The 24677-nt window shown below is 35.3% G+C and overlaps 1 protein-coding gene across 1 annotated transcript; it reads right to left on the bottom strand.

Annotated features, from left to right (window-relative positions):
* Window positions 1–2183: 2183 nt before the first annotated feature.
* On the bottom strand, window positions 2184–24677 carry Alx1 (ALX homeobox 1). The gene is made up of 4 exons (XM_028883522.2): window positions 24166–24677; window positions 20966–21270; window positions 18089–18217; window positions 2184–3547 (listed from the first exon to the last, which is right to left on the bottom strand). The coding sequence occupies exons 1-4, from the start codon at window positions 24389–24391 to the stop codon at window positions 3227–3229; spliced, it is 981 nt and encodes a 326-aa protein (XP_028739355.1). The 5' UTR covers window positions 24392–24677; the 3' UTR covers window positions 2184–3226.

The following is a 24677-nucleotide window of genomic DNA, read 5'->3' as shown; positions in this document are numbered from 1 at the left end:
CTTGAGACTGTGAAGACAGGAAAGGAAACCATCTTTGCAAACACTGCACCGGGTGCAATGCCCTCCCACTCTAAGTCAAAAGGATCAGAAGCAGATAAAACAATGAAAAGAATGCATTGATGTAATTTATATACCCAATTTCGAGTTTCCTTGACATTACATAGGCAAGGCTACTCTATTATTCTCTTGAGATATGTTATTGAAACTAAAGACAAACATTCGTAGGAGCTTTATTTTTCCACTCTCTTAAGTCATTATATAAAAGAACATACTAGTTCACATTCATGATAAATGAGATGTCTTTAAAATGAACAGAACGTTTTTCTGAAATTTCATTTTATTTCATATTTAAGAATATGACCCTTGTATAAGCTCCCTAGAAATACATTTCTTGTCATAGTGTTCAAGCCCCACTGCACTGTGAAGAAAAAAGAATGTAAGAAATATCTTTTAAGCCACTCATGAGGGGGGAAAAATATGTAGAAGTAAAGATTTACGTGGCAGGAACCAATACCCAAGAAATAAAAACACTTGATGAACTGAAACAATCACCCATACTATCAATAATGATCCCAAATCTTCCTCTTTCACCTTTTAAGTACATAAGCTCAACATTTACCTATATAATATCAAGTCTAATAAATGAAGCTTAAATTTCAGTTCAGAAAAAAGAAACAAAAAAAGGAAGGAAAGGGGGAGGGAGGAAAGTAGGAAGGGAGGGAGGGAGGGAGGGAGGAAGGGAGGGAGGGAGGGAGGGAGGGGAAAAATGCAGGGAAAGTATTTTGTTTCTTACATTTTTTGTATTTAGCTTTTTCCTCACCTAATACTACCAAAATTCACTTTTGTATATTGTGGCAACTAAAATATATAAGAAAATTTCTGCCAAAAGGGAAGTATGTCAGTTTATTAGCACCAGATGATGCATGTGTCTTAATCCTCTCATACAATGTGCATCTTGGTTGATGTCATATGCATTAGGAATTTGTCTAGAAAGACTCTGAATTCATGAAGGACAGAAACCATCATTCTACTATATACTTCATTATGCCTAATAGTACTTCAGATCCTATATCTGTGAGCATTTGCTATTAAATTTATATATCGTACCAGATATAAAACATCAATTATAAAGGTATTTTGAATTTAAAAAAAAAAACAGAGCTCCCAAAATTTCAATCCAGTTACTCAATATAATATTATGAAAAAACTTTTAAAAGTAAAATTTATAATTGGTGTGAAACTCATACTTCATGCCTTTTGCTTTTCATGTGTGTGTGTGTGTGTGTGTGTGTGTGTGTGTGTGTGTGTGTGTCTGTGTGTCTGTGTGTGTATGGTATATGTGTGTATATATGATATATAGTCAAATACATGATCTATACATATATGAAAAGCAAAATATCATATATATATATTAGCCAAGAAGCTCTAAAATCTAAATTATGAAAGAAGAAAATGAAATGATCACTATCTAATTTATGAAACCTTTAACAACAATTCTTTTTTAGTTTCTAGCTTTAAATTTTAGTTCACAAATTCAAATGAGCCACATGAATATTAAAGTAAGTCATTTTCTTCTGAAGTATGAAAGATGTTTCACAGCTGTTTCTAGCAATCCTTTAACAAAGCTCCTGCTTTTGAGCATAATTCTCAGGGCCAAAGTTGAACAAGTTTTTCTTGGGAGCAAAACTAAAAAGAGAAGGCACAAAAGCAATCAAGAATGGAGTCATGAGGAAGTCAAGGAATGTTTGTTTAGGACATCACTCATCTCCATCATCTGCCTGACTTAAGCTTTTATTACAAAAGCTGCCTAACTGCTGTAAATATTTTCCCACCAACAAAAGACACTTCGTGGATAAAAAGCACTTCTCATCAAATTTAATGTTTAAAAAATTCATGTGTTCCTATTCTTTATCCAAATTAGGGCTCTGCAGAAGATTGCTAAAGTCCACAGCAACCACATGAAGATCCTAACAGAGTACAAAGAGTAGATGTTGCTCTGATCTGAGCCATGGAAGTCATCTTCCCTTCAATTAATTGACTCTGCCTTTATGAACTTAAGAATCTTTCAAGGGGGCTGACATTTCACTCTTATGAAAGAGCTTGGAATGTGACAGGGGAGAGGGAGAAGTAAATCAAAGAAGTGAGCAATTTTCCAGATGCAATGTATTTTTCTTCTTCTTCCTTTTTTTTTTTTTTTTTTTTTTTTTTAACTAGAAATTTTGGATAGCCTCCTGACATCTCAATGCTCCATGCGAAACACAGTGGCAAAAATGCTTAAGGCACAGAGCGCCAAGAACCAGACAGGCATGCATTTGAGCATGCACACACCCACAAAACAAACATCAATTCCAAGCTGTTGCTCCTTTGATTGTAAAGTTTTCCTGAATTTGCTGGATATCTGAGTATGCGATTCAATCAACGCGATTTTAGCATGAAAGCAACAGCACATTGGCTAATGTTTCTTGGTTTTAACCACTAAGCCTCAGTCTTCATGCTGGCCTCTTCACCTAAAAGTTGCATTTATAAAACCTGTCCAGTTGACTGGACTTTAAATCACACCAGAATATTTCACTTGTCACCTTCTGCCACATGGTTGCAAGAAACTGTGCCCAGATATTTCATACAAATACTGATCCATTCAGAAAGTATCCCCCCCACCCCACTGAGTAGAAATTCACTGAAACATTGAAAGGTTAAAAAAAAAAATCTTGAGACCTGAAGATAAATTCTGAGCAACAGAGTATATGATCGTTGTGTCATGGAGCCAAAGAAGGGGAAATGGAGTTAGCTCTCAAAGCTCCCTGGTTCAATATTGCCTTTTCCCCCCGGGGTGTTTCCTCGTTTATCAGGTATCATTTTACAAGAGATTTCTTGTTATCCACAACTAGCATAAATCAATCTATCACAGAAGGATTTGTTTAATACATTTATTCCTTTAAGAAGTTGCATGACCATATTTCATTGACTTGTACAATAGGAAAAAAAAACTTACTACTAAAACAGAGTTTGTGGAGGCTGGTGCATGGTAAACCTATTTAGTCCTTTCAGGGGTCCATTCTTAGATTTTTAACGTTAAATAATAACAACTATTCATGTAAGCTGGTCTCGCTGTATATCTTGACCTTTAGCCCTTCCACACACAGCAGCTTATTGTGGTATCCTTTAAATATGAGAAATAAGAATGTTTTACTTTGCTATGAAAAGAAAAATAAAAGAGTACTGTATGTTACATGGCCCATGAAATATTGGCGGTGTGCTCCTTGGCTTTCATTCTCAGAACGGCGATACTGGAAGACCTCCTTTCAAACTCTGGCTTTGTTTCAAATGCATGTCCGTTGGTAGCCCCAGTGAGAAGAGAGTCAGTGAAAAAATTGTTGAGGGGCACGTGGCTGAACTGATTCTGGTGGTTTGAAAACCCCGCGTAACTGGAGTCTGTCCGAGGCGAGTGAGAATAAGGTGTCATGCAGGGGGACGCGTCACGTGGTAACATGCACGAAGTAACCACGGAACCACCGCTTGCATTTCCTGCCCACAAATTGTTCTGGATCTGGAACATATAAAACAGCAAATATTACATTCACACATTCTCACTTGCACACTCTTACTTTCTTTCCTTAGGTTTACAAAGTTGGGTTAGTTATTCAGTATTTGACCCTATTAGGAGATCTGTAATTTCATTCAAAACATGTATACAAAACACTGAGTGGGGAAAAAAAATCACTGAAAAATTCTTAGTTTGTTTACTATAATAGGTCATCAAAGCTCACATACTTAATCATAGAAAATACTCTCAGAAAATGAAAATTTCTTGGTTTTCTTGTTATAGTCACCATTTTAAGATGTATATGAGATATTTAGTCATGAATCATGGCTTCTATTCCCTAATCATGGTTTAGGGAAGGAGCTTAAAACATGGTCTTAAATCTAAAGATAATTTTCATCTTTCTCAACACAGTGATACAGCTGTGTTTTTTCCAGTTCTGAAGTTGGACTCTTAGCACAGCGGTTTTTGTTGGAAACCATGGCTGACTTTTATGCAATTTTGTCTGAAATGATATTTTTAATTGTATTCATTCAGAAAGTATTTTCACTTTCATTGCTTCTTGTGTCTTATATCTCTCCTTCAATAAATTCCTCTGTGAACCTGAAATAAGCATATTTGAAACATTGATTCTACTATTTATATATGACATGGGGAATTCAAAACAGACATGTGATATGCAAAACAAACTTATAATTCTAAAACATTAACCATTACCAAATAACGGAAGTACAGGTGAAAACCTGCAAATGTTAAGATGTCATGTGAGGATAATTAAAGCACTCCAAACATAACATATGCAAAAAAGAGGTATGATTTTTACCCAACAAATTCAACATTCATATTATTAAATATCTAAAAAAATAATTAAGTAAAATAAAACTGTCATGCACAAATTTTTCAAAGTTAGTAGCAGATAAAAGGAACACTAAGTAGAATGTTAAAAAGAAGAATTTTAAATAAATAAGTATCTTAATCATTCTAGGTAAGGTAATTAAACAACAAAAAATAACAGACTGGGAGACACACAGAAAATCACAAAAAGTGGAAACGGGAAAAGGAAGAGTTGAGACTGTCACGTGGTATGGCAAGGCAAAGAGATGCAGCCTTAGGAGATGACAAATGTATGTGCTGTGTGCCCTGTTTTTCTTTCTTTTTCTTTTTTCTTTTTTGCTTGTGCTCTTTTGTTTTGCTTTCCGAAAGAGAGACTTGCTGTGTAGTCTAGATATGCCTAGAACTTGCCATGTAGCCCAGGGGAGGCTGGGGCTCTCTGTCTCCTGTGTCAGCTACCTAAGTGCAGGATTACAGGAACGTGCATCACTCCAGGCATGTTGCTCCTAACAACCTGTTCACAACACATTTAAACTAAACATGGCACCAGTGTGTAATGTCTCTATATCTGGCTTTCTTCTATTTCTTTAAGTCATGATCAAAAAATGGAATCATCAATGATTTTGACACATATGGATGTCTTGTAATTTGCATATCCCAGACTTCTACCTATAGCTTCTGATGTATTCTTACAAAGCCCAAGTTGAATAGCACTCTGTGACAGCCTATGTTCTGTTAATAATAATAAAAAAACGTATTCATAAATCTAGCACACACCGATAGAGAAGTGACTCTGAGATTCAAAACAAGATGGTACATTTGTTTCCAAAACATGGTAGAAAATGTATACAAATGAGTTTAACACTTCCATGGTGTATCTCACAAAAATACTTAACTGAATAAAAAATACTTCTGTGTTGTTCAAAAGTGAGTTCCTTATATGACTGTATTTAAAAATCTGTTTTAAACTTGTGTCTTTATGTAACTATAAATGTAAATACAGAGTTGACCGGTGTACCCACATAGAGATGTATATAATTGTTTGAATATTTGATTAATCCTTAAGTCACCGTGAACTCTGTAGTTTTACTATTGGCTTACTCCTCTTTACACATTTCATATCAGCCAAAATGATGCCTGGGCTATGTATCTCAAACCAACAAGAGGGCTGTTAATGTCATTACTCCATCAAACTAGCTCTTCTAATGTAACCTGGATGCTTTTCTCAACACTCAAACACTGCAAACATTGCAAAACTCACAGTCACATGACAGAGAAAGCTTTCAGAAAGGAATTTAAACTTGTTTGCTTATTTGAAAATGAATGGTGATAGGGAACATTTACTTGCCTCTCCTTATTAAAGTGTTTCTTAATTTATAATATCCCTGAAATTTATTATTCTCATATATTATATTCCACATGCATAGAAATATGTTTCTGACCCCATGACATAGTGAACAGAAGTGGGTAAAGACAAAGAAACAATCCATAAACTTAAATCAAGAAAACATTTATTATGAAAAGAATTAACATTAATCAACTTATATACCTAAAAATATCTGGAATTTATTTTAATGGAAAATTAAAGGGTAAATGATTTTATTTTATCATTAACTTATCTGGATCTGATCAAGCATGTCAATGTATTATTTGTGATAGAAAAAGTTACTAACTTTTAAGGTATATTTTCAGAGCAGATCAAATTGATAGAGTACATTACTTATAGCGATACTTTAGTTTGGATATACAAACATTTTTAAGAATTTTGTTTCCTCCCCTGCATAATAAGCTCTCAGAAACTTTTCCTAATACATTATTTCTCTGTGCTGTTTCTCTAGCACTTCTTACTCCCATCCCAAATATGTATTTCATTTTAAAAATATAACTTTGGGGTCTAATAGGTTTCTATGGAAGAACTTCAGGTGCAAATTATACCACAAAAATGTGACTTTACTTTCTCTAAACTATTCCCTCTGAGTGTTTATGGATTTAATGAGGATGGCTAGTATCTAGTGCTTGACAGCTAAGGGATATTAGTTAATTACCATGTGTGGCATAAACTACAAAAACTTTTATTTTAACACAAGTACATGGATGCTTTACTATCTGTTCTTTGTAGAAGGTGAGTCAAAAGCAAAGTAAAGCAAAACAAAAAACAGAGAACTGAGACTGAATTACCAATAAGGCCAAATCTTACCCAAAGAAATCTTAAGACACTAAAATAATGTGACTATTTTTATAAGTTATAATTGCTTATTTATTTGTGCATACTTCCAAATATGTGATTCCAAGGCTCTACTGTATGGTAGCAAATCCAGTGATGACCTATCTTAATTATTTTACTTATCTTGGCCCATAAAAATAAATAATAAACCCTTCAAAAATGTATTGAATATGCAAAGTTCCTAAGAATGTGAAATTTACACAGATCAGTTTCTGCAGGTATGAAAAAATTTAGGAACTACTTGGATTAATATAGTTAATGTATATTTATGGTTGAAAATCTAAATCACGAGTATAATCCCCACAAAAATCATATTCAGATTCTTCTACTTTGCTGTCTATATCTACATACAGGGTTTTAGTTATCAAAACTTATTTTCCATCACAGATCCATTTAAAAGGTACTTGCTCATTACATATGTAGTATCAGATCATAGAATTTATATTAAAATGACAGTAGTGATAAAATACACATTGCTCTTTTTTAAAATCACCAAAATTAGGAGGCACTACTGGAGTCCAACTTACAAATGCAATTATCCTCTCAACAGCTTTAACTTTATTCATTTCCTGTGGCCACAAGGTCTACTACTTTGTAGGAATTTCATTCTTCACTTACGTTCCATAGAAGGACACTGACTAAGCATTATTTCTCTTACTTATGAAAAGCTTCAGCTGTTAGGCAACTATGACAAAGTTCCCATGTCTTTTTTTTTTCTCCAGGATTTAATATCTCGTCCTCTCAACCACTTCTTAACTGTCATGATTCAAGTCTGTCCATTGATCACATTCCTGTAGATATGTCTGAGTTGCCAATCACCTTCACTCTAACTGTCATGGTGCATCTACAGTGGGTTTATTATAGAACAGGTGTGATCGAACTACAGCAGAGGAGACTTGCAACTGTCATCTTTGCTGGAAATCACCTATTTTTAATAAGTTAATGCTTGAAGGCAATACATGATAAAACAGCTGAATTTGTTGGAATCCAGACAACATATGCCTATGCCAATTCAATTAAAGTCTCTACTGGAATCTACAAATTGCATAATCTAAAATTGTGCATTGCTTTTTTGTGAATGGCAACCTAAGAAAGATCCCATCCTTCTGCTCTACTAAAAAAATGCTATAGTAATTTTACTTTTAAATGGGGGCAAGTTTCTTTGGAATATTTCACAGAGACGACAATGGCCATACCTTGTACCAAATTGTTATCTGAATTGTTTGGGGATCTCTAAAGTACCTAAATATTCACATGCTACACAACCACAAAATTCCCTTGTGTGTATTTCCTATGCAATACAGGAAAAGAATGCATGTACATTTTATTTTCTATTTGGAACATATATTCTAAAAACATTCCATGTTTTAATGTGCTTCCTGACATTTTTTAGAGGCTCGCTCTGGGGATGTGTTCAAGCACTGTCGATGAACTTAGCCATGCCTCTCATTAGCAAGACTGGAAGCTCCACTTCTAGACAGTGCACTCTGCTCCATCTTTTACCAATCAAATGGGAAACCTAACACTTAGTTAGTTCATGTATTTGGAGTTATGGAGAAAGATGTCTTGTTTGATTCTTTGTAAGCTCAAACTAAATTACACTCATTTTTCTTCAAGACATTGAAAGCATCGGAAAAGAGAGATAGAGGTGTGTGTGTGTGTGTGTGTGTGTGTGTGTGTGTGTGTGTGTGTGTGTGCGTGCGTGCAGGAAGTTTGGGGGTGGTGGCATGCCTGCTTATAGATAGCTTCACTCTGGGTGCATACAGATAGTGATTTGACATCGCAAGACACATCATACTATGAAATCATACAGTTCCTTTATCTTGGAAACTCCATCTTCATGTGGATTCATTCCTTGCAACCACACTTTAAAGGACATTTTAGTATCTTAAACACGGTGCATATTTACAGTGTAGGTTTCTTTGTAACTTGTAATAGTTTTTTATAGATTTTAAAGAGAAATTCTGCCTTTGTCTTTATCTTAGCAAAAAAGCTTGATATAAAATAGTTTCTGGGTAGCATTGTAGCCTCTCTGTTCTACTGTAGACCATTTAGAAGTGCTCCACTTCTGTATTAACAACATGGACATGTGTAACACATTCCTTTTCATTTTGAAGTCGTTTTAAAGCAATTAATAGATAATATTTTTCTCCTAAAATAAATTGCATTTACCCTGCCTCATGTCATCAAAGAGACCATTTTCCTACCTCCTGTCACCGACATTTGTAGTATTCGTATACACACACACACACACACACACACACACACACACGCACACGCACACGCACACGCACACGCACATGCACGCGTGCGCGCACACACACCCCTTATACACATTCACATTACCCTTATATCACATATGTGCAGATTCCTTGTAGGATCTAAACTAAACACTGTTTGAAAATAAATAGAGTGGGAACACACAAGAAGTACTCTTAGTGATGTTAGAGCAATGTTTTCTTTTCACTAAAATCCATAAGTTGATTTGGATCTTTCCCCTTGGACAACTGTTTACATTTATTGATTGTTCTATACATTTTCTGTTGTTACCATGAACATTTATTATCGCATTATCACTATGGAGTTTGACAGATTTTTATGTGATGTCTTCAAAATAAAATTACTCATTTCTACAAATGCAGTTTAATTTTCTAGAAGCTATTACATGCTTTGCTAGCATTTTTCCTACTGTAAAGTTTAGCTGACAAAATACTAATAATCATATTCTCAGTAACTATTGACTGGCTTTATTATTCATTAGTTTTTCTGGTCAATATATCGATAAGTCAGTAGCAAGAAAAAGGACGATATTTCTAAAGAATGTCTTTGCTTCCGGTGGCTGAAAGGGTCCAACCTGAGTTAATTGGGCAATGAAAAGACCAATTCAGATAGAAATAAGGGCACAGCTTCAGTTCCTACTTACTAGCTCTAATTTTAATTTTGAAATATTGAAAATGATGTAATACAAGGATTTTTTAAAATCAATTTACATTTTTAATTCCTAAAATACATTTATTAGCTGTGCAATGTGATAACTAGAAGTCATATAATTATATATTCATTAGAAGATCCTCGATTAAAATAATTTCCCCTTTTTCGTTTTAAGTACAATTCCATCGTGGGAATGAAGGCAGAGATTTGGAAGAAGTAAGTGTGTTATTTCCATTTTAAAATCACTATTATATGGAACAGTATGATACTGACAGTATAGGAAAAAGCTGCCCAACAAACTGTCATGTCACTGACAACATAAGAAAGTGAATGCCTAGAAATTTTCAAAGTAGCATCACATAAATGAGTTTAAATTATTATTCTAATAAATTCTCTGAATCAAGGACATAACATTTCATTCTTTGCCTATAAGATTGAACACATTCTTAATTTTATAGGAATTGTGGTAACTGAAAAGGATTATTTATGGGAAATCTCTCCATGTCCAAATGATTTCAAGTGTGAAGGAGTAAATAATATTATTTAATAGTCACTATTTTTTCTTATGAAGAACTGTGTTCATATAGTACATTTTCCAGACATTTCTTTCACTGTTTCTTCAAGGATTCCAATGTGAATATGAGTCATCCTCATCCAACAGTACTTAATTTATTTTTATTAACAATTATTTTATTAAATTCACAGCTATGGGGGAAAGCTAAAATGATCATTTGTTCCTAAAGTTTACATTGTGCATATAAAATCTATAACATGAGACAAACATGCAAATGCCTTGATTTTTCCAGAATGTTTCTAATCTTTTTATCAACTCCACTCTGTAGCCATATGTTAACTTTGAAGGTATTCATTCCCTGCTGCGCAAGTTTATCGGTTTTATAATTTTTATTGTTTTGTTTTTTAAGACAGGGTCCAGCTATGCAGCCTTGCCTGGCCTGGAGCTTTCCTATGTAGAAGCAAGCTGGCCTCCAATTCACAGAGATCTATCTGCCTCTGCATCATGAGTGCTGATATTAAAAGCATGAGCCACCTGGCAATTTTACTTATTTTTTTAATTTGGCTTTTGTTTTATTTTATTATTTTTAAATATTATTTAGATTAAAATAAAATACATAATTCTCTTTATTCCCTTTCCATCCTCCAATACTTTCTATGTACCAGCCCTTGATTTCTTTCAAATTCATTGTTCTGTTTTTTTAATTGTTGTTATACTTACCCACATGCATTTTACTTGTATTAAAGACAAAGATGGAATTCTATTCTTGTGACTATTTATTAACTAACTTGAATCTTTATACAATTTTATTTAAAACTATGATTTTTGTTTTTCAAAATGTATAAAAACACAAGGAATAAAATATAACATTAGACCAGCCAGGGCAGAGTAATTAGACACCACGTCAAAAGGAGACACACTGATTAAATATGACCTAGGTAAAACTGTAAGTCACAAGCAAAACAAAGTTCTCACAGAAATGAAGGCAAAATGCAGGTTTTAGCCCACACATATGTGCTAGTTGACTGGCCAAGCTTTATTTCCTATAGGATTGTCCTCTGTTCATTTGAATAATATATGTGTGTGTGTATTCAAATATCTATAATTTGTGTGTATATGTATGCTAATATTTCCTATCATGATGTGCTCATGTATTCTTGTAAACTACTTAACTGTATTTTTTCTTAAGATATAAAAGAGTGCTGAAAAAATTATCTAAGTCCAATATTATAACTTATGTTAAGCAATGAAAAAAAGCCATAAAGTCTTCTTCAGTTATGATTTGACATTGGAAAAATAAATAAATGTGAATTTTCACAGTCTAAGTAGTGTGAATTACTTCTTTGAGTGTTATTCTTTATAACTTCAAATTTTTAATGTTTTAACATAATTAAATACATTTTAAGTTAAAAATTATATGTTTCACTTACATGATAAACTTTTAAATAACTCTGTATAACTAGCTGCACTTTGAGGCAGTGGATATTGATAAAATATTTAATGAAACTCATAACTTATTTTTAGCATATATATACATATATGAAATATTCCTCATGTACATTTATGAAAGCTTATATATTTATACATTAAATTAAAATAGTAGCTTTACCCATTATAAAGTTATTATTTGGATAATATAGACTATCCTGTATTTTTCTGATTTTAAATATTACAGTTAGTGAAAGTTCTGAACTGTCAACACGATTTGTTGGCCTAATGATGGTATAGTTTCTGTATCTTTGGTTCCTGTATCTTTTCATGACTGACTATCCCGTAGTTGTTTCACAGATTAAGAACATTCATTATCCAATATACCAAACAGCTTTGTGATTATTTATTTTAGGAGATAATGGTTCATTTACTTTAAAAAACTCTGGATATGAATAAAATAAGTGATAAAATGAGATTCTATGTGTATTTGGTATAATGGACTTAGTGATGGTTCTCTCACCACATATTATGTAAAACTTCATTCATATCCTAGTTTGTAAAAATAAGACAAAATAATGACTTCAAACCTTTAGCTGAAACTTTCTGTGGAAACATTTTCTTCATGAGAAAATCATTTCGGTGATTTGAAATCACATGTATCCAAACTTATAAAGTTACTCTGTTTGATTGTAGTTAAGTAAATGTGTTTTCCCCCCAAGTCCTTAAAAAGTGATTTTACTTTGATTGGATGAGATTAAATACTACAGTTTTAAGAGAGCAGGTAGGTACTTAGAAAATAAAAATTGACAACTAGTGGCTATAAGAAGCACTGCCGTTTTATTGAGAGTTCGTGCATGCAAGACACTGTCCGAGGGACTTTGCATAAACCGTTTTGTTCAACACTCACAAACGCCCTGTGAACTTCCATCCTCCTACTCTAAGTGAGGAGAAATGTTCCTAGAAGTTAATTCATTTGCCAAAAGTCTGAAAGTGATTAAGCGGCAAAGTCAGGGTTTGAATGCAAACCATTATGTTAACCCTAAGATCTCCTCACATCCCAGGATTCGGTGCCAAAGAAAGCAAGTAAACAAGGACTTTTCTGTTGTTGTTGTTGTTGTTGTTATTATTATTATTATTATTATTATTATTATTATTATGAAATCAATTTCACCCTCAGGATAAAGGAGGAACCATCATCAGTCATGGTACCAACACCGCCTGCACTAGCCTCAGGAATACTTCTAAATTTCCAGATTAAAGACTCAAAAGGAAGCCAAGGAATTACTCAAAATCATCTAGCTACATAATAGATACATAATAGATACATAATACATACATAATACATAATACATAATAGCTACATAATAGATACATAATAGCTACATAATAGATAAAGCAAATGTTCCTGTGACCCAAATGAAGGCTAACAGCATGGAGATATCAATCCTTGTAGGGTCAAAGGTTGACAGAAAATATTTAACCCTCAACAGAAAACAGCTCCTTCTTCAAAATTATTGTTATTGTTATTATTTTATTTTGCTAATTATAAATAAATGAGCATTGAATGTTGATAGATTCTCGCTTTTTAAATCCAGGGCTAAAACCATTAAGTCTCTGGTTAGTTGGGCCTAGTTTCTGTGCAGAAATGAGTGACTTAGTATAAACATTACCTAGCTTGTAATTTACCTATAGAGCAGAGGATTTTGACTTAACCATTCACATATCTTCCATTCCTTAATCAGCAACTAACATGTATATGTTGAAAAAATTTAAAAAATATTGGGGAGAATCATTATGATGAGATGGGCTCTGAAGGTCTCTCTAGTCTATTAAAGAAGGAAAGCAGGAAAGAGTTAATTGCTTAAATCCACCAGTGCCGCTTCTGATAGAGACTGCAGAAGCCCTCTGTTTCACTGATCATTATTTTTAGTTTTATAATGAAAAAATGTTGAAGTAAATCAAATGAATACTTGCATTTACATCTACTGACTAGTTAATAAATTGTTTGCTATTACAGTGATACAGAGGTGCTCGATTGTATTTTTAAAAGACTACATGGCAAACAGTAGGAAGATCTTGCATACCTACCCCATACTTCACTGTCTCTAAGAAGGTTCTAATAGAGGGAGAATTTAAGACGGTCAAGGAGGAAATATCACATGAGTGGGGAAGGGAATTCTCATAGAGAAACAGAATCTACACAAACAATGAGATGATGTCCTGAGCATCAGATAATTTAGCTTGATCACAGTATTGCCAAATGGCTACTGATATTGTAGGCAAAAGCAAAGTATATGTGGATAGATAGATAGATAGATAGATAGATAGATAGATAGATAGATAGATAGATAGATAGATGACAGATAGATAGACCGATAGACCGATAGACCGATAGACAGATAGACAGATACACATATACCTTTTGTTTTCTTTTTAACTCTGTGTGTACCCCTGTGTGCAGGCATGTGTATATGAGTACAGGTGCCCAAACCACTGGCAGCTGTGAGTTCTCAGATTTGCATGCTTGGGAATCAACCTCAGGCTCTCACCAAGCCAGCTCTCCAGCCTTGAACTCACATAGATCCTATGCTCTCTGCCTCCTGAAGGTTGGATTAGATGTGTGGGCAGAATGCCTGGCTTTAATGTATGTGGAGTGATTGGTTGGTTGGCTGGTTGGTTGGAACAGGGTTTCTTGTAATCCAGGCTAACCTCAAACTCACTGCTAAAGATGGCCTTGAACTCTTGCTTCCATATGCTGCTAAAAGCTGGGATTTTAGGTATGATCACCATGCTTAGTTTAAACTGTTTTCAGCACATTAAAAAATATGTTACTCTAATGTATGTGATTCTAGACATCATATAGCCCATCTTGTTCATGTGCAACAAAAGATAAGCAGATTTTTTTTAAAAAAAATCCTTATCAGAGTCTAAAAAGATTCAACAATTTTAAAATATTTTTACATCGTTCTTCTATAAATTTTAAGATGAGAGCCTATTTTGTTTTGCAGAAAAGAAGGCTCATTTTAGTGACAAAATTAACTATTTCATGATGTGATGAATTTAAAAGAGAAGATTGCTGAAGTAGGCCTTGATGCCTGACCGCAGATGATACAGACTCAAGTGAGTCTATGATGATCAGAAAAACCCAAAGTGACTGGGTTAAAATAACACCTGAGTGATTCATTTTTACTGATATTTCTAGCATGATATTGTTACTACAAAGTAATGAAAACCAGTTGGAAACAAAGTTTTTAAAGCATGTCACAAGAGTTAATTATGTCCTATGTAGACATCTTTCTGCTAGGTAATGATTTTCCATACTTCAAAAGAATGTATTTCAAACCCTCTCTGTTTTTCCTGTATTTCTGTGTATGCTTTTGCTTTCCTGCCAAATTGTTAATTCTTTATTTCTGCCCTGCCTCCAACAGTTTCCAGTTTTCAGCTTTTTTTTATAGTTTATAGTTTTTTTCCCTGTAATTAGTAACAGTACCAAATTCAATGTCTTATTGCACTAAGTTGTTGGATTCTATTTCAGTGTCTATTTCTCCTATTATGTGTTTCTATTTTCAAGCTGCATGATAGAAAACATTTCCTTTAGGCTGAAGCTTGGGAGACCTAATCTTGACATAATTTTTTTTTTCAAAGAAACTAAAATAAGTCTGCTCCCTACTTCATGTGGAAGGAGCATTCTCCCCCGGCTTTTGCCAACATTTACTGTGACATATGCTTGATTCAAGAATTCCTGACCAAAATAATAATAATAATAATAATAATAATAATAATAATAATAATAATAATAAAATTAAATGATTTACCAGTAACATAGAATAGTGTGAGAGGCTGTTACAATGCTCATTTTATAGGCATTTATCAATTTCACTGTCAAAATAAATTCAACACAATTCTTCTCTATTCCCATACTTTAGTATAACCAATTTATTTACATGACACGGAAGTTTCAAGGAGGTTAAGAATAAAATTCCCATGATTTGTGGAAGTGAAAAAAAAAACTATCCAGTGTGTACCTAGACATACCTTATCCTCTTCCTGTGTTGTGTTAACTGATGTCCAAAGCTGTAAGGTACAGGAAGCCAATGGCAAAATAATGCCAGTAAAAAGGGTGGCTAGTCAGTGCTTTAGGCCCTCACAAAGATTGTAATTGGTGCCAGACCCTATCCCAAATGTTTTATGAAACAGCAAATAAGAAAGATGAGCCAATCACAAAGTAACCATCAGCCAGGAACACAAATAGAAAATACAAATAGTGTTCAAAGGCAAAGGGAAGAATACAAGCAGCAGTATTCAAAATTAAGGATTTCAGTCAAAAATTGTGTAGAAATTTTACAATTGTTTAAATTCGACTTGGAAATAGTTCAACAGTTGGTATCTTTCTCTCCTAAAATCTGAAGTTAGTTGTTTCAAAATGATATAAATTACACACTGTCACAGTCATGTATTATTTCACTGGCTTAGGGGACATTCCTTGCCTCCCTGAAGTAAACTGCAGATTCTAACAATGGAACTCATGGCCTTTTAGAATTATGTTGCTGGTAATTCAAAGACTTAAATGTATTCACCTGGAAAGACAGTCTGTCGTATGAGATAAGATCAGCTATAAACCACTATAGACATGAGCAAAATTAATGGTCTCAGCAGGCTGTGTGTGTGTGTGTGTGTGTGAGAGAGAGAGAGAGAGAGAGAGAGAGAGAGAGAGAGAGAGAATAAATACAACAATAATTACTAAAGAAGAATTTGAGAGTAAATGGGTAAATTGGGGGGGAACTGGAGGGGGAGTTAGGGGTGAAGTGATATGAATATAGTATTCATGTTTGAAATTTTAATAAAATATTTAAATAGTATGTTTCCAGAAAGATCTTGCGCAACTGAGCCAAACCTGACTCTGATCAAATCTGAGTTTTATCACAAGTGAAAGTAAATGTATAATTCCTATTTCTGTGCCTCGTTTTCCCCAGGAGCAAAATGGAGAAAATTTATACCCATTAGAGATGGCTGTTATTTTGGTTAAATAAGTTTCTATGCTACCTGTTTAGGACTTGGCCTGGATAGTTCATAAGAGTCTCGAAGTGATTTAAAAAAAAAAAAAAAAACTATTTGGAACAGTGGTGTCTCTTCCCATGGAGTTTACAATCTAGAGAGAAGCATCTGCATAATGTTGTGTTAAAAATGTAACTGTCACCCAAAAAAAATAATATGAGTTTAATGAAATTTCGCTAGTCCTGTGGCCATAAGTAAGCACAAGATGGCCATGCTTCTAACAAGGTAGGTGTATGGTAATTGATTTCAGATTAAGTTTGAAAGGATACAGGACATACTAATGGAAGAATGTGGCAATGTTTCGAATCATTTCATAATTCTGGCCTCTTGAAACCTGCGGGAGAAAGACTGACCGATAGCAGTTGCTCATGCTTGCACTGTAAGAAACCATTGATGGGTTCCTGGGCCAGTTTCTTAACATAACTAGACTTGTTCTTCCTAAGTTTTACAGTGAGGGAGCTGAACTTGGTACTCTCTGACGTTCTTTTTTAAATGTATAAAATTGCACGATAAATTTAAAAAAAAAACTATATGCAAGAGAGAAGTTCCCAAAACCTCTTTTCAAGGAATTTTAAAGACAAAAGAATACCAGAAAAGAACTACACCAGAGGGCTGAATTCACATGGAGGGTGAGAATTTACAGTTGAGTAGAATGGCTATTCTCACATTTGGAGCTGAAATGATCTATTTCCTGAAATACCAAAGTAGTTATCCAGAATACATTTCATATGTGTTTCCATGGCAGTACCTCGCAACGCACGTATCAACAAGAAACAAGGTATGAAACAACACACAGCCTGCTCCAGACAATCCCCATGTCCCTTATCAAGCATCAGCAAAGCAGTGCAGAACATCATTATTCTATATTAAGGTATAATATGATAGATATTAAGATGAGAAAACACATGCACACATATCACAAAGTGTGAAAAAGAAGAAAACATTACTGATCCAAAAGAAAAAAAAATGAGGAAAGGAAATATGAATGCTTTTTGAGATGTGATTAGAGAGCTCCCATTATTAAAAAAAATCTTATGTATGATTACTTTTTAAAAATATGTCTACAGATTATAAAGTATTGAATGTGCTCTCAAAACAACAAGTGACATCAAATCTGATAAAAATAGGTTGGTCAAAGAATGAGGTTTTTAAATAGAGTTGAGAACTAAAAGGTCACATTTAACAGCAGCATTTTGTACATTGCACAAAATTGTGGCCACAGAGATTTTATGACAGGCAACACATTTTTTTAATCTAATAAAGAAAAATAGCCTGAATAATTAAAATACATGGTAAAATTAAGACATATTAAATGCTATTTTTTTCAACATATAACAAACCCAAAAGGTACAGACCATGGAATATTTTTTTCAGTGAATCACTGTGAAAGAAAATAATAATAAATAAATAAATATTATTTAGTAAATTAAAAATTTGTTAAACATGGAATAAGTTTTCTGGAGGTTAAACTTTCACTCTTGATCCAGGACACCCTAAGGTCCTCCTCTGAATCAAGCCATACCCACTGCCCTTGAAAAGCACTCCGTGTCATTGACCATACCTGTGGGTAGCTGTCAGTCCTTGGTAAAACTGAGATGTCATACGCAGCAGCAAAATGAGTTTTAGCTTGCTGTATTTGGCCATATCGTTCTCTTTTCCTCCACTTGGCCCTTCGATTTTGAAACCAAACCTAGTGTGTGTTTTTTTTTAAAAGAGTACAATTTTAGCTGAAGAACATTACACAAAGCAAATTTGACGTTAAATTTTTCATGCTAGAAAGGAAAATCAAGTCAGTAAAAAAGTAACAGCAAAGGAATTTCTTTACGTCAGAACTGGACCCACATGTTTGACTTTCTCTTGTACTTTGATATGAGGCATAATATGTCCATGAGGTAACATCACTTAACGGAAAGAACAGGATTTTAGACAAGTCCATTTATGTACAGGTGTCTGTGTTTTCAGTTGTGAAAAAAAAAAGCAATTTGTTCATATGATCATTCTTGTTGTGATGGGTTATTATCCTCTAAGTAGACTTAGTGAGCCTGAGAGACAATATCTCATACTTTTCTTCCCTCCAGCCAATTCATAACCCAGTTATCATCTTTGTCTATCGACAAATTATCTTGAAAATGTGTCCTAAACTGAAGGCTCTTCTGAGATGAAGTTATACTTAAATGACCTTATGGAAGTTGAAAATTGATATTTTAGCTAAAATGGCTGGTAGCAGTAATACCTTGATTATTTAGAAATAGGAAAATAAGATGACATTTTCTGTGGAGCATCATAAGGCTGATAGGTGAAGTGCAGTCACCTGAAATTAAAACTGTGATTTGAAAACACATAACTGTACTTATTATATCCAATCAAAAAACACTTATAGATAGTGAGGCAGATGGAACCAGATGCCATGAATGCCTATGAGTCAGTCTGCTGCTCCTAGGTTGTTAAACTGCCTTCCATGAGCTCTCTAATTGTATCTTAGAAATCTTCATCCAAATAACTGTATCCCTGAGAGGGACCCTGAATTCTCATTTCTGGGTCCTGGAATTTTTAAAATTCCAATATTGCGGTATTTTAAAAAAGAGAAAAAGAAAATTATATTTTAAATGAAAGCTTTGATATTTTTGAGTAAACACCATTGAGGCACCGTTCAGGAATCAGTCGATCTTCTTTACATAACCATATGGACATTCTAAATGGATTAGAAAGAAACTGGAAATCAAGTATAAATAAATATAAATTGCAAAAACATTTTCACTAAATATTACTCGAAATTTGTGTATGATTTTTAAATACTAAATTCTAATTTTGTATGTTTTATACCATCACAACTTTTGCTGCCTGTCAATATTCAGTTCAAGACCTACATACATGTTACACATTTAATATTACACTTTGAAGAGTTTTCTGAAATCACAGCAAGTCTTTAAACAGCATTTTCCTCTACTCAGCACAGAGAAGCACAAAGAATACATTGCATGTCATAAATGCTTTCTGTCTTCTCCCCCTACTCTGCGACGGTCTCTTTAAAATGGGCATCGATTTCCACACTGCTGTAAAAAATGCATGAAAGAGAACAACCTGAGTTAATTAATATGGGCCAGGTTGGCTCTCTCTGCATGTCCTCAAACAGATAGGAATCTGGACTGAAGGGAAACACGCAGTGAACAGCTGATCAGTCTGCATATAAACATATTTTTCTATGGTAACAAGTATAACTAATTTAAATAACAGTCACGGGACAAAAAACACATGCAGGGCTGGTGTTAATACGAGGCAATTCTAACGTTCTTCATTAGTACAAGCTCCCTCTGTATTCTTTTGCTGAACTATGGTAGAGTTACCATTTGCTTCGAGAATGTGGAGCATAACCTGCTGCCTGTCATCCCTGAATCACCACATGTGGTCAATAATGACAAATGGACCATACAAGCAAAACTAACTCCATTAACAAAAGAAAAAAAAGTCAAAATTTATTCATCTTTCTATTACAGGAATTTATGAGAGAGGGAATTCAATTATGCAGTAAAAGTATATAAAAAGGAAAAAAGGTCTTTTGAATTATTGCTGCCTTTCAAATTTGTACTTATTACTAGTAAAATGTCATTTAAAAATATCAACTCTAGCCATAATAAAAATACTGCTGAGAAAGCAGGTAATATTTTGTCTGGTATAATTCTTTTCTTTCTTTTTTTTTTTTTTACAAGAAATTAGATTCACTGAACCCTCTAGTTTAGTAATTTGACTAAACAGTTTATAAATGCAATCAAGTACATAAAAGTTATTTAAATTGCATTGTTTAATAATTACTGTGAAAAAATTTGTACTGTTATCTAGACCTTAAAATGTAAAATGAAATGATATGTATTGAAAATGGTTGCGGAATTCTAAATGAGCCATTCTATGTTTCTTAAATTTTATTAGGGAAAATATCTTATGGTATACATAGCTATTAAGAGTATTATTATCTCATTTTTCCCATTACAATAATTCCAACCTAAATAAAGCTATATATTTATGAGCTAGTATACAAATAATTTGCAAATAATTCATATAATTTAAAATTAAAACCATAATAGTTGAAAATATACCAAAGAGATAAATTAAATATATTTATTTATTAACTAAAGGTAACTATGAAACTTGTTTTTCACCCTTTAAGATTTTTTTAATCAGATATATGCAATTATACTCTGTTCTTTTTAATGACTTTCATTATTAAGTTTCTGAGATTACTCTTTTTCCTAAGCTTAGTGAGTGGTCAAAATTATTACAAGTAAAAAGAAATTTTAATGGGCCAATTCGTTCACAAGTTATGTTGGTACAAGTAAGATTTCATAGCTGAAAACATTTCTTCCTTTTTGACAAATCACAAGTATTCAAGTATTTGCTTATTCTAATATTATCCCTCCTTGAAAGGCCACCTTTCGGAACCTACCTGGACCCTGGCCTCAGTGAGCTCTGTTCTCAGTGCAAGCTGCTCTCTGACATACACATCCGGGTAATGGGTTTTTTGGAAAACCTTTTCTAGTTCCTCGAGCTGCAAACTGGTGAATGTTGTTCTGTGTCTCCTTTTCTTGCTGCTGGACACATTGCTGTCACATTTGTCCCCAAGTTCGTCCAGTTCACCCTTCTCTGGCATCCCTTTCACAGGAGACATCCTGAGATTGTTGCAGCTGTCCATTGCTCGATTAAGCTCGGTGTGAAGGGGCTGTCCTTCCACTTTGGTGATTCCATAGTTCACTGCACTCAGAAGGGAAAAAGAGCAGTACTCAGGATGGTGAAGCATACTTTGATGAAATAACTAATGTGAAGTAATTTAGAGCATCAGGAAATAGGTCTGCTAATAATTTATTTTACCAGTATTCCATCATCACATTATGTGCAGTGCGTAATTATTAATTCAATGTTGACCAGGCTTAAAAAAGTTTTAAAAAATGTGTGCATGGACTCATGATTTGCTCAAGTCCACAGATTTGTTTTATATGGCAAATGTACTGTTTATGCATATGACTTATAATCAAATTAAAATAGTCAAGTGAAAATTTGCTCCAGACTAAAAAAAAATCTAAATAACCATTTTTGAAATATGTACAAAATTCATATAGCATATACTTTTATTTTGTACATAAAACAAAATTAAACTCCTTCTGGTTTTCAAAAACGTGCCATTTCAAGTTTAAATAGTACCTATCTACCAATATTAAATCTATCTCCCACCCTCCACAAATTGATGCTGAGCAGAGATTTCAATGGGATATGATTACCATTACATTTCACATATTTGAGCTCGTGTCTGAATTTAAACTTCCTTCAGAAAGCGACCAACTAATTTTTTAAAAAATTCTTACCACGTTCTGGATTTGCTCTTTAATAGAAAGGTATAAGAATGAAGTGAACTTCTTTACACTAAAAATGTCTTGCATCCCTTGACTACTTCACTCGTATCTGCGTAGGTCAGAAAGTTTTTCTGTTTTCTCTAGGAGCGCTCAGAAATGAAAATCACACAAACAAATGAAGGAAAGCGGAGTTTTGCGTTCTGTCAGGAGTTTTTTTCAGTCTCAATGATGTTCTTGAGATCGGAGTTCAAGCTTGCACTACAGCAAGAAACTAACTGTATCATTAAAATTTACAGTGACCTTAAGGAAGCAGGAGCGATTCCGGGGTTTAGGTTGTTGTGGATGGTCTTGTAAGGAAAACAAAGGCAGTCCAACCAGAACACTAATTCCCAACGAATGAGCCTACTTTTTTCCATTTGTTTCTTTAAAAGGGGGTGGGGGTTGGGTGGGTGGGGAGTGGGATTCCCCAGAACAGCTTGAAGAACCCTTTCATGTGTGCTACAAATGTACTGAATTTTACTGTCTGTATAATTTCAATTGCACATTGGTCTTATGCAAAGGGAAGATGGGATGTAAAATTAACTATGAAGAGGGCTATGACTGATGAACAAAAAGGTTTTGTCTTAGCAGACAAGAGTTAAACCGGGAACTGCGGCAATTAGGGGTGGGGGAGGGGAAGCCGCAAAGACGCTGGGGGCAGGTCTGGAGAAAGACGGACTTTTTTCTCAAATGTAGCCCAGCCACCATCCGTGTTCATTCTATTCAACATGTCTCCCTTAAAATTCTCCCCACCAGTGAGATGATCGCTTAAAAGTTAATGAAGCACTCCAAATCAATCACCACTTCTCTCTCCCCTTTCCCCGACAATTAAAAACACGGTAGAGTTTATCTAGCAGTCCGCGCAGGCCACTACAGAACCATTTGGAAAAATCCTGTCAGTTCAAATAACTTCGTGCATGCATCTGAGAAGGCCGAAAACACAGATGCGGCCGCCGAAATGCAGCCAGGAAGCCAAAAGTTTCTTGCATGTAAAAATTAGCTGTTCCAGTCTTTCCAAATAAACGATTGAATCACTTAAACAATAATTTCCTCTACCATGTGCATTTTTTTGGTTGTAACCGAACAAGTTAAAAGTCACCCTCCGCACTGAATAAAATTAGTAGAATATGAGTTTCATTTAAAATCTATGTACGCAATATCGAGCAAATGAGCTCGCGAAAGAATAAACTTCCATTTGAAAAATCTGAAGTTCCATTAAAATAGGGGGCGGAGGCTTGTTGTAAATATTTCACACTTAATTCGTTTGTTATTTTAACGCAGCCCGCTCCTTACAGCTTAAGGGTGGCGTATACACCATGATAAGGAAAAGTCCTCTTGGAATCATAAACCTGCTTTAGCTGTCGGGATGTGAAATGATAGGTTTGTGCTTGGGCTACGAGATCGAAAAAGATAGATGGTTTGTTTTGATAACATTTTGACTTGGAGATACGCTGGCATTCACAGTTGAAGATTCTGTCCAGAAGCATTCCGAAAGCCTCTTTAGGTGGCATTTTTATGTGGAGTTAAGATAAAAGTAGACAACGCAGAATCCGAAAGTGAGTGATTTTATCGGGAATGCTTTGCACAAAGCCAATGCGATTTGATGTTTAACAAGAACGTGTGTTTGCCGCTTGCAAACGCAATGAGTAAGTAAATAAAATCCGCAGAAATCACAAATTCACACAAGCTAATATAGAACAACAGAAACACACCGTCTTTACACACCGCCGTCATGACTTGGACAACAAAAACAGTTTTGTTATTGCCCCCCACCCCCAAAGGAATTCGAAAGATTTTGGGTTCCCTGATCACTCTTATACATCCAGTGATGGATTTCTCGTCCGTGCGCCCTGGCATCCCGGCGGGGGCGGGTTCACAACCGAGGTGCGCTATCTTGACTCAATTAGAATCTATTTAGCACCCTATTAGCCTATACTGGGGTCCTGGTGCTGTCCAGTTGTGGATTCTCCGGGAGAGCAAAATAGCATCACTTGAGCTCTGGACCTCGGGCAGTTGCAGGCGTTCCCAAAGCAGGAGAAAGTAAGTGCTGGGGGCTCCCAGGCTGCCTCCCTCCGTCTACCCTACAGTCTGGATCCCCGTTCCCACGTTTCTTCACTCCGACCCGCAACGTACCTCACTTCGGGGAAGGGACAACTGGGGCTGGCTGGGGCTAAGGTTAGAGCCGGGTCCGGGGCCGTCGGGAAATAAGGATAAGGATGGGGGTTGGGGCTGGAGCCGGGCCTGGGTCCGGGTGACTTACCGCTGCTGTCTTGACAGGGCGAGGTCCTGTCTAGGCGCACGTGATGCTCGGCTCGCGGCAGCGGCCCGAAGGCCTGCACGCATTTGCCAGCCGGGGCTTTGCCGTAAAAGGACTCATTGTCCAGCGTCTCCATAACGTGCTCCAAGGCGCCTCCCGTGCCCATGTAAAAGTCGCTGTTCTTGCTTGGCGGGCTCTTCAGGGCGAACTTCTCACTCAGGAACTCCATAATCCTGGAAGGCTGTCCCGCCGCCGCGGCCGCCGCCGCCGAGCTCCCGGGGACGCTGGATGGAGGCTGGAGGGCGCGGAGGGAGGAGGGACCAGTGGGCGGGAGGAGGGAGGGTCAGAGAGGAGGGAAATGGGAAGCCAGTCCCGAGACGACGAGGACGACGACGACTCCCGGAGCTGCCCCGCTAGCTCCCTGCCTCTTAATACGTCCCGGCTGCCGAAGGGGCACCCGAAGTTTGCTTTTATATCTTGAAACTCAGCTGGGCTCCTCCGGCAACCTCCCAGTC

This window comes from Peromyscus leucopus, chromosome 18 (assembly GCF_004664715.2).
Source record: "Peromyscus leucopus breed LL Stock chromosome 18, UCI_PerLeu_2.1, whole genome shotgun sequence".
Lineage (NCBI taxonomy): Eukaryota > Metazoa > Chordata > Mammalia > Rodentia > Cricetidae > Peromyscus > Peromyscus leucopus.
Note: the sequence above shows the minus strand (reverse complement) of the source record. Positions and strands in the feature narration are given on the sequence as shown.